Source organism: Megalobrama amblycephala, linkage group LG17, assembly GCF_018812025.1.
Source record: "Megalobrama amblycephala isolate DHTTF-2021 linkage group LG17, ASM1881202v1, whole genome shotgun sequence".
Classification (NCBI taxonomy): Eukaryota; Metazoa; Chordata; class Actinopteri; order Cypriniformes; family Xenocyprididae; genus Megalobrama; species Megalobrama amblycephala.
Genome location: NC_063060.1, coordinates 43,531,886 through 43,542,306, shown reverse-complemented (window position 1 = coordinate 43,542,306; position 10,421 = coordinate 43,531,886). Strand labels below are relative to the sequence as shown.

Here is a 10,421-nt window from a genome sequence, read left to right as displayed (position 1 = left end):
CTGACCAAAACAGGGCCTTAGTGAACTCAGCACTCATGCAGAAACATGTGCCTTGTTGCTAGGAGACGCATACCAAATGAAAACAATAGCTGTGTCCCAATTTAGAGGCTGCATCCTCATCCTCCGAAGGCTGAATTCCAAGGCCAAATGCGTCAGAGTGGTGTGATGAAGGCTGTCCCAATTCAAAGCCTTCTTTTAAATGCAGCCTACAAATGCATCCTTTGTTTCCTCGGCCAAGAAGGGTCAAATGAGTGGATGCTTTATAGACCAGACTATCCCAAGATTCATTGTGTGCCGGTGAGAAAAAATGCCAGATTACACTGTTAATTATAATATTGGGTTTCAACTTGATTGAACTTGCTCTGATACAAATATAAAAACATAAAAAAAACTTTAAAGTGGTTACATTTTTTTTATTTATATCTTACTAAGATAAAATTTTAGTAAGATATTTAAAAAAAAAAAAGTCCAGTACAAACGTTACTGCTGCTCGTCAATGGCAGCTGTCACAGTTGCTAGGTGACAAGAGCAGTCCTCCGTAGGCTGGGCTGTCCAATTTACCCAATGCTCTGTTCGACCTTTGTGTCCTTCAGTTGGGACACGTCACAGCTAAAATCAGAATTGGGTCACTTGAACCGTGTAATGTACATGTAAGCTAAAATAAAGTGTGCCCATTACATACTATGCGATTTTCTGTGAAATCCGTCATCTCAGCCTGGCTAAAATCTGCAGAATGACTCTACCGTCATAAAGTGTGGCAAAAATCAGAGAGAAAGTCAGTGTACTTTAATCATCACCATTTTGACTTGAAATTTTATATTATGATGGAAAAGTTGGTTGCAACTTCTGTTTCATTTTGACCTAAACTGTTACTTTGTTCCAGTAAAAAAGGAAAAACATAAAGGTGTAATTTCTGCACTACCAAACTGAACAGACAAAGCTAAATGTATACAGGTGCCATTGGTCCAGCCCCCAAACTTACAACATTGGTGAATCAGGCTGGTCTTCAACCCAGCACTGGGCAACCAGTCTTGGGCTACAAGCTACAGGCTAAGCAGGGTTGAGCGTGGTCAATACCTGGATGGGAGATCTGCTGAAAAAAACTAGCTTGCTACTGGAAGAGGTGTTAGTGAGGCCAACAGGGTGTTCATCACAGTCTCCTGTCCACCAATAAGCTGGTTCTTCTGCAATATGGCTGCCGTTGCATCATCCAGGTGGATGCTGCACATTGGTTGTGGTTGAGGAGATTTCCCCCTTCCATATGTAAAGTGCTATATAAATGTAACAAATTAACAAATTATAATTATTAACTAAACACACCTGATCCAGCTAATCATGTCTTTCAGGCTTATGTAAGTGTGTTAAAGAAGGGTTGGAACTAAACCCTGTGGGGCTGTGGCCCTCCAAGAGCTGAGTTTGACACCCCTGATTTAGGAGAATCCAACTAAGTATACTTGTATACTAAGGTTTTTCTTGCCTTAAGACAATGGTGTCCAATCCTGCTCCTAAAGAGACACCTTCCAGCAAAGTTTAGTTCTACCCCCCAATCAAATACACCTGAACCAGCTAATCAAGGTTTTCAGGATCACTAGAAGCTTCCAGGTAGGTGAGTTGGAGCTAAACATTGAAGGAAAGTGGTCCTCCAGGAGCAGGATTGGACACCCCTGGCTTAAGGGGTTTGTTGTGACTGTGTGTTTTAAACTGGTAAAACCAATTCTTTCTTTCTTGCATGAATTATTTGAGCAATGAATGTATGTGTAACTTGAATTGAACCATTATTGACAAGAGACTGAGTAATGTATATTAGTGACCACTTTAATTTTTTTACATGGCAACTGCAGTTTGAAGCATATGTTACAAAACATATCGTAAGTGTACCCAAGATGGACTGATCGCTGTTCACTGAATGACTGTTCACTTGTATCTTTTCTGAACATCAATTAAACACAATAGCACCTTTCGAATTATAATGTAGCGGCACTGTTCGCATTGCTATGGAAATTTTCAGATAAACTAAATGCAACGGTTTTGAAAACTACATGGTAAACTACATAGCGGTCAGCTTTTTGGAGAGGCTGCTCACCACAAAGCTAATGGTTGGTGCTTGACATCCAGATCCCCCTCTTGGGACACAATGGGTCAAGCTTGGAAGGTCCAGCCACTCCCTAAACTCAATTAGGTTAACCTCCATAGAGGTGAAGCTGGACTAGATCAAGTTCCACCCATTACGTCCAGAGACGGGTGCTGGACATCATTCACTTGGCTTTCTGGGGAGCTGTCTCAATGGCGAACGTCTTCCTCATCTTCAAGATCGTCCTCCTCATACTCGCCCACTTCATCAGCAGTGGCGTCTTGGTACTGCTGATACTCAGAGACCAGGTCATTCATATTGCTCTCTGCCTCTGTGAACTCCATCTCATCCATTCCCTCGCCAGTGTACCAGTGCAGGAAAGCCTTGCGTCTGAACATGGCGGTGAACTGCTCTGAAATCCTGCGGAACAGCTCTTGAATGGCTGTGCTGTTGCCGATGAATGTGGCAGACATTTTGAGCCCACGTGGTGGGATGTCGCAGACTGCGGTCTTGACGTTGTTTGGGATCCATTCCACGAAATAGCTACTGTTCTTGTTCTGAACACTCAGCATCTGCTCATCCACCTCCTTCATGGACATGCGGCCACGGAAGATGGCTGCCACGGTGAGGTAGCGGCCGTGGCGTGGGTCGCAGGCTGCCATCATGTTCTTGGCATCAAACATCTGCTGCGTTAGCTCTGGCACTGAAAGGGCACGGTACTGCTGGCTTCCACGACTTGTCAGAGGTGCAAAGCCAGGCATGAAGAAGTGGAGGCGAGGGAATGGCACCATGTTGACTGCCAGCTTGCGCAGGTCGGCGTTAAGTTGGCCCGGGAATCGCAGGCAAGTGGTGACTCCGCTCATGGTTGCCGAAACAAGGTGGTTCAGGTCACCGTAAGTAGGAGTGGTAAGTTTGAGTGTGCGAAAGCAGATGTCGTAGAGTGCTTCGTTGTCAATGCAGAAGGTCTCGTCGGTGTTCTCCACCAGTTGATGCACAGAGAGTGTAGCATTGTAGGGCTCCACCACTGTGTCTGACACTTTGGGTGAAGGCATGACACTGAAAGTGTTCATGATCCGGTCAGGGTACTCCTCACGGATCTTGCTAATGAGGAGAGTGCCCATACCAGACCCGGTGCCTCCGCCCAGGGAGTGTGTGAGCTGGAAGCCCTGAAGGCAGTCGCAGTTCTCGGACTCCTTCCTTACCACATCCAGCACTGAGTCCACCAGCTCTGCTCCCTCTGTGTAGTGGCCTTTGGCCCAATTGTTCCCAGCTCCGCTTTGACCTGAAAGAAAGCCCATGTGTCCCAGTTTAAACTTGATAAAATTAAAAACACTGATTAATTGACTTCAAGGATTGAATTAAAGGGTTAGCTGAACCAAAAATGAATTGTCATCATTCACTTGCCCTCATGTTGTTCTAAAACTGAACGACTTATGATCTATAGGATGGGCTGCTGAGCTATGACAAAAACGGCACCATAAAAGTAGTCCATATAATAAGTGTTCTCTACTTGGGCCCTTGAGGTCCACTTTAAGGCAGATCTTGGTTCCAACCCTAATCAAACTCACCTTAACAAGCTAATCAAGGTCTTCAGGATTACTAGAAAGCTACAAACAACTGAGTTTGATCAGGGTTGGAGCTAAACTCTGTAGGAAAGTGGACTAAAGTTGAGAACCCCTGCCATACAACATGATACAGCTTTGTGAGGAATAGATGGAAATGTAGGTCACTATTTAGATCACAGTTTTCCCCTATATATACCTGTTTAAAGTCGGCATAAAATGGAAGGTGCAATAGTCTTTTCTTCTCCAAACTGCTCATTAAGTCTGAAGTAATGCGTCACCATTTCGTGGGTCCAAATGCTCTATCACAGGGATGGGCAACTCCGGTCCTGGAGGGCCAGTGTCCTGCAGAGTTTATCTCCATCCCTGATAAAAACTCACTTGCCTATAACTTTCTACTAATCCTAAAGACCTTGATTAGCTGGTTCAGGTGTGTTTGATTAGGGTTGGAGCTAAACTCTGCTGGGCAGTGGCCCTCCAGGACTGAAGTTGCCCATCCCTGCTCTATCAGATACCAACCGTTACTAATATAAACTAATAATTTACCAAAAAAATCATGATCCTATGAACTTTTATCTCCATACTTGAAATCCCAGGCCAGACAGGGATTCATCTTTTATAAATCATTAAAATGACTGTAGTTCATATACCGTGGGTTTATAAAAGCTTAACTTAAATGTGTAATATCGATAAATAGTGCTCATAAATGGCTGTTAAGATGTATTCTCTCTCGAGGCTTGGACCCGGAAACGCTATTACTTATGTCACGATGTAACTGGATTGTGATGTATATCCTAGTGAAACGGCTTCTGGAACAAGAACAAATGTAGGGCGGGGCTTGATTTTGTCCATAGGGAATTGATTGGATGGCTGTGTTTTGCTATTGGTCAATTTCATGTGAGTGACAAGTTGCCCCGCCCTCATCAACAGAAGAAGAGATGTCGAGGCCCTTTTATACTAATGCCGAAGTTCTGTTTTATTTTTCGCTCAGGGGTAAAACAAGAAATTCGAAATGCATGGCCAGCGATGTACTTGTTGCAAATTCTGCTGGGAACGGAGTTTGGACGAACGTAAATATTTGCTGCGTGCTAATTTCTGAAAAATAAACATGACAACATGAATGGACTGTTGAATTGCAGAGGCATTTATTTTTATAGCGCTTTATTGCTTCAAATCAGAACATTGCCACTCGCAAATTTCTTCAGTTTCAGCAATCAGATTTTCAGTTAAAATTGCAAACACATTCAGCTATAAAGCAACTGTTCAGTGTGTTCCTGTTCTTGTAGAACCTGAAACTGGAGATTCACGTCAAAATAGAGGGAGGAGCGTCAAGCCCCACCCAAGTATAACGTAATCGGCATGGACCCAACTGCATGCAGTTCGAAGATGTTTGTCGGTGTGAATTTTTTTTGAAAAAGTTTGTGCTGTCAAGTGGTTACAAATTTCAAAATGACTTTGTTTTGTTCAGATTTAGTTCAAAATGCATCACACCCATTCATTCTTAAATTTTGCTTGGTGTATCTAGGCCTTAAGCCTTTAAAAGTATACTTAACTGACATTTCAATGCATGCACAGTTTGAGCATTTAATCACCAGGACATGCTGTTGTCTTCACATGGACAGAAAAATCATGTTTCATGCAAACTGGCAGTGAAATATTATTTATGTTTTGTTTTTATGCATGTGCAGTATATTTGAATTGAATGCGAGCATGATTGTGGATTGAGAAGTATGGCAGAGTGGAAGATTTTCAGTAAATAACAAGCAAATTACAGTCTGTTTCTATAGATTTAGACCTGTTCTATAGCTTTAGAAGACGTGAAATATTGCACACGAATTGTATTGGCTGTTTTTATGGTGCTTTTTTGGAGCTTAGCATCTTCAGTCCCACTTTATTTTTGGTTTTGTAAAAAAAGAGTACTGTATTCTGTTTTAAAATAAGCAACGTTAGAATCTCGTAATTTCACAGATCATTCCAAATCAAATATGCTTGACAATGGAAAAGCTGTGGAAAAAATTAAATTTGGGATAAACATACCAAACACAAAATTATCTGGCCTGAAGATCTGTCCAAATGGGCCAGAGCGGACCGAGTCCATAGTGCCAGGCTCCAGGTCCACCAGGATGGCACGAGGGACATATTTGTTTCCTGTGGAATAAAATAGGTTTGGTGTAAACATGCAAAGGTTGGAACATACAAAATAAATAAATAAATAAATAATTCAACCTTAAAACAAGATCCAGAGCGTCTATTCAAATGAATGAAATAGAATATACAATGGATGCATTTAATGCATTAATTTTTATAACATCATGTCTGTATCATGAATGCTGATCCTCGTGAATAAGTGCATCGTCATCCATCTTCACTACCCTGCTCCACCCTTCTGATGACAACAGCAGCTACAGACATACTCTTTTCCCCAGAACCACAAAGACACATCTGGGTATTGTTGAATGACTGTGCTAATACCCCACAATATATAAATAATGCAACTGGGTTATATTTGACTGAAAATCTGTAATGTAGCCTATAAGAATGAGGTCAGACGGGCCTCTGAAATAGTCAATAACCGACAGCTGCAGTCTATGGGGACATAACTAACCATCTGGACCCCATGACCTAATACAATGCACAGTATATATAATCAAAAACTGATATGCACATCAAAATACTCAATGCAAAAATATCAGATCGAGCCAAAGCTGACTTACCAGATGCCTCATTGTAATAAACACTTATCCTCTCCAGCTGCAGTTCACTATCACCTTGATAACTGCCAGTGGGATCAATCCCATGTTCATCACTTATCACCTCCCAAAACTGAAACGCACAAATGTTAATGAAGGTTTAATTCTGAAAACATGTCCATCCATATTTGCTAAGTTATTAAATGACGCACACTGCAGTGTGATGCATTGATCCGCACAGGAGCCACTGCAGACCCTCACCACACCCAACCATGACGGATGATCATAAAACACAATCACCCTCAGGATTTTTCTTGCAAATAGCAGTAAGTTATAACCCATATTTTCTTTTCTTTTAATTCTTTCTTTTGCAATAGAAGGTAAAAATTCTAAACATTTACGAAAAACTGTGAGATATAATTAAATATAATCTTACCTTGGCACCAATCTGGTTGCCGCACTGTCCGGCTTGGATATGTACAATTTCCCTCATTGTACCGTCTGTGATGCTGAAAGGATGCGTTGTGTCTGTGACTGCAGCTGATGCGGCTCTGCTTCTCGATCAGAGATCTTCTCAGTCAGCTCCAGCTCATTTGCCCTCAGCCAATCACGAGGCGCGGGTTTGATGCAGTGGAAGTGCTGCAGCAGCGCGTGTCCTTCACTCACACCCACCGGTGACGCGCTCGAGCGCTCAAAGTGCTGAGTCAACGTTTACGACAAAACGCGAAGCCGTAAAGCACACACACCTGTCAAATAATATTGAATAATTTCATGTAAAAATTAGTTGTAATCCTAGTTTTGTTTCTAGTCCACAGTCAAAACGAATATTTATTTGTTTACTCCCAGTTCTTTCCTGCAGAGGGCAGCGAGACTCTATATAGCTAGTGACTATAACTAGTGTGCAGACCAGATCCAGACACCCAAATAAAGAAAGAAATAATTATTATTTTTTTTAATTATAACTTTAATCACTTGACTATGACACGCGTATAGCCACGCGGAGGCCCCGCTTATTGAAACCAACTCCTTTAGTGATTTTTTAATATTCTGAGCAAGGCCTAAATCAACAAAGTTATTTATCCATTGCTCAAAAAATCAAACCACCACATTTCAGAATATGTTTAATAGCATTTTTTGTGATGAAATGAAAGGAAATAAACATGAAAAATAAAAACATGAAAACATGAAAAATAAAAAATAAAAACTGGTAGGCTAGCTAGCTAACATTAGCAATGCTCCCCTTTAGTGATTTTTCTAATATCTTGAGTAAGGGTTTAAATCGATTGCTCTAAAGAAGTTATTTATCCATTATCCACATTTCAGATTGTTTAATAGCATTTGTGTGTGTGTGTGTGATGAAATAAAAGGACAAACATGGAACAAATATAATAAAAACCTGTGGTAGGCTACTAGCTAATGTTAGCATTTAATGTGAACAAAATTAAATAATGTTTTAACACATTTTGACCTCTCTTCTGACTGCTGTAATCAATCTCGATATTTCTTTACCCCTTTTGGAAAGTCGTGGAAACGTTATCATGGATTTTTCTTTTGCTGTTAGAGCAAATGGGGCTACAACAATTATAGATTTACTGTTGTTTCCCAGCTATGATGACTTCATTTCTGAGAACCCTGGAAATGTGAAAATGGTCCATAAAATATATATTATTGTTGTATATCATTCTCATTTTTGACTTCTGTGCTATATTATTAAATTCAGATGAAAAATTTGCATGTTATAGCTATAGCTATAAACTGAAACAAGACCTGCTGAATCACTGTTTAACTTAACATGCAAATCAAACCAAAATAAACCAGTTTTGTTCTTGAAATGAAATTCAAATGACTAAAATGACTTTGTAAATTTGTTAATGTTTCTTGCAATGATTATGCTGTCCTACTATAGTAATTTATAGTAAATACTATAGTGTTTTTAAACTACACTATAGTAAAGTCCTTGAATTAATTTGTTGTGACAATTCTATAGTTGCTGTGGTAATATAACAACTATAGTAATATAAACAAATTACTTTAACCAATATTGTACTAAGTTTTCTACAGCTATAGGGTATATTATATGACAATACACTACAGTTTACTGTAATAAAAACTAAAGTAGGCTATATATATATGTATATATATATATTTATATTTCTTCATGATATGTCTGAGTTGTGAAGGTGCCAATGACAACTACTGGGTTTCATGGAACAAGTGGGGCAAATAGATTGATTATCATTTATTAGAGGAGGACTTGTCCTCTTTATGGTGGTCACAGCCCTGACTGACAAACGCTTTGTAAATTAACTGGACATGTACAGCATTCAACAAGCGTGTTTAGACTGCTTATCTATCGGTTGAATTGTCACGGTTTCCCTGAGATGCTGAAACTACACACAGCTAGTGAAGGCTGACTGTGAGCAGAGCATGAATATTTAATGAGGCAAGGTTTATTTTTGATTGTTTGTCGCCTACATGACTCACTTTCTACATTCTGGCATTCTAGTGCTGCAATTTGTGGTCCCTTTCAAAATTACAACTGTGAAACTTTGCTTAACCCAGAACATACAACAGGCCTTAAACACGGGGTTAAGCTCAGTGTGATGAGCAGTTCACTAAAGCAGGTGAAGATGAAGGTAAGAGCGGATTTTCTGCATTAATAAGGAATAAGGTAAGTTGAGGATGTCATGGTCGATTCTACTTGTTGATAAGGTTAAAATTAAACATCATTCAGATTTGTCTTCAGTTAACATGAAGAAATAATAGAGCTTTGGCAAGGGGAAAAAAAACATTAGTCAGTCAGTCTTGATAGTTAATCGGTCAAATGTGTTTAAGCATTGCTGCTTGTTAGGACTAGGTGATATGATGATATATATTGTGGCGATGATATAAAGTGTGAATTGATTTAACTTTGTTTATATATATGCAAATACATCTGTGCAGCTTTTAGTGGACAGGAGTTATTGACACATTAGAAAGATAAAGAAACATGGACGAATGAGTAATAAATGAGTAATAAAGATGTTAAAAGAGTTATGAAAAAGTGAAAAGAGAACTCGTATTCAGTATTCGCACACTGACAGGCAGCTTTTTGTGTGTGGATAAATGGTCAAATACACACAAAAAATATCAGTCGGTTTATGTCTTGAGTGAAATTAAACGAGAATCGGATGTTTCAGTATAATGGATCTGTGCATAAGCTCTTAAAGTGACAGCATCCTAATAATCCTGCTGCTGTGTGTGCCATTAATATTAATTAAACCACAAAAGTCAGAGAAATTCACTCACTGCTCTTGACTGAATCACTTTTGTAGCTTTAATAAATATCATTGTGTATTTAATTCATACAGTGTAGACAGTTATATTTTACATATGATTCCTTTATTAAATTTCTGTATTTCTTCTGTTAGGTAGACCTACCTGAAAAACTTGAAACTCTTTTTTTAAAGGTGCAGTAGGTGATCTGGGAAATGCTAACTTTAGCCTGCTAGCATTGAAAGCATACAATCCCACCCTCCCTGCAAATCGCCGTCCAAAGCCATGGCAAAACCTATATCGTACTGTGAAAACTAGTCATATCATGATATGATTTTGGCCATATCACCCAAAGCTACTCCTTGCTAGACAGCAGGAAAAGTTCCCACAGTTTTACATTTTTTATTTAGTAGTGTTTACCACAAGTCATGGGCTGCAGTTTTAACCTGGCCAGAAACTCAGTCTTTAAGAAGTTTGTGGTAGAGGTAGGTGAAATGAAAACAAAGTTTCTAAACAGTTGTACACACCAAAATGTTCTATGCGTTCAGAATAGATCCAGATAGATTTCAGCCTAATAGTGATACTTCACTGGCCAATTTCACATGTATTTGGTATATTTTCAAAATACAGTATTTGTATTTTCTTCAGCAGTATTTGGTATTTTGATACATTTCAACTGAGGTATTTTTTATATTTATATTAAATACACTTTATGCCCACTGCTGCAAATGAATGTTGCATTTGTTGTATGCAATTAATTAAGTAATGATTGCACATTAATGATGAACAGCTGCTGTTAACAAGCAGAATCACTGAAGAAAAGAGAAACACAAGAACTACAAC

General features: G+C 39.4%; 1 protein-coding gene across 1 annotated transcript; it reads right to left on the bottom strand.

The window, feature by feature from the left end:
- Nucleotides 1–1,794: 1,794 nt before the first annotated feature.
- On the bottom strand, nucleotides 1,795–6,956 carry tubb2 (tubulin, beta 2A class IIa). The gene is made up of 4 exons (XM_048162838.1): nucleotides 6,760–6,956; nucleotides 6,348–6,456; nucleotides 5,671–5,781; nucleotides 1,795–3,353 (listed from the first exon to the last, which is right to left on the bottom strand). The coding sequence occupies exons 1-4, from the start codon at nucleotides 6,814–6,816 to the stop codon at nucleotides 2,281–2,283; spliced, it is 1,350 nt and encodes a 449-aa protein (XP_048018795.1). The 5' UTR covers nucleotides 6,817–6,956; the 3' UTR covers nucleotides 1,795–2,280.
- Between the last annotated feature and the right edge of the window lie 3,465 nt (nucleotides 6,957–10,421).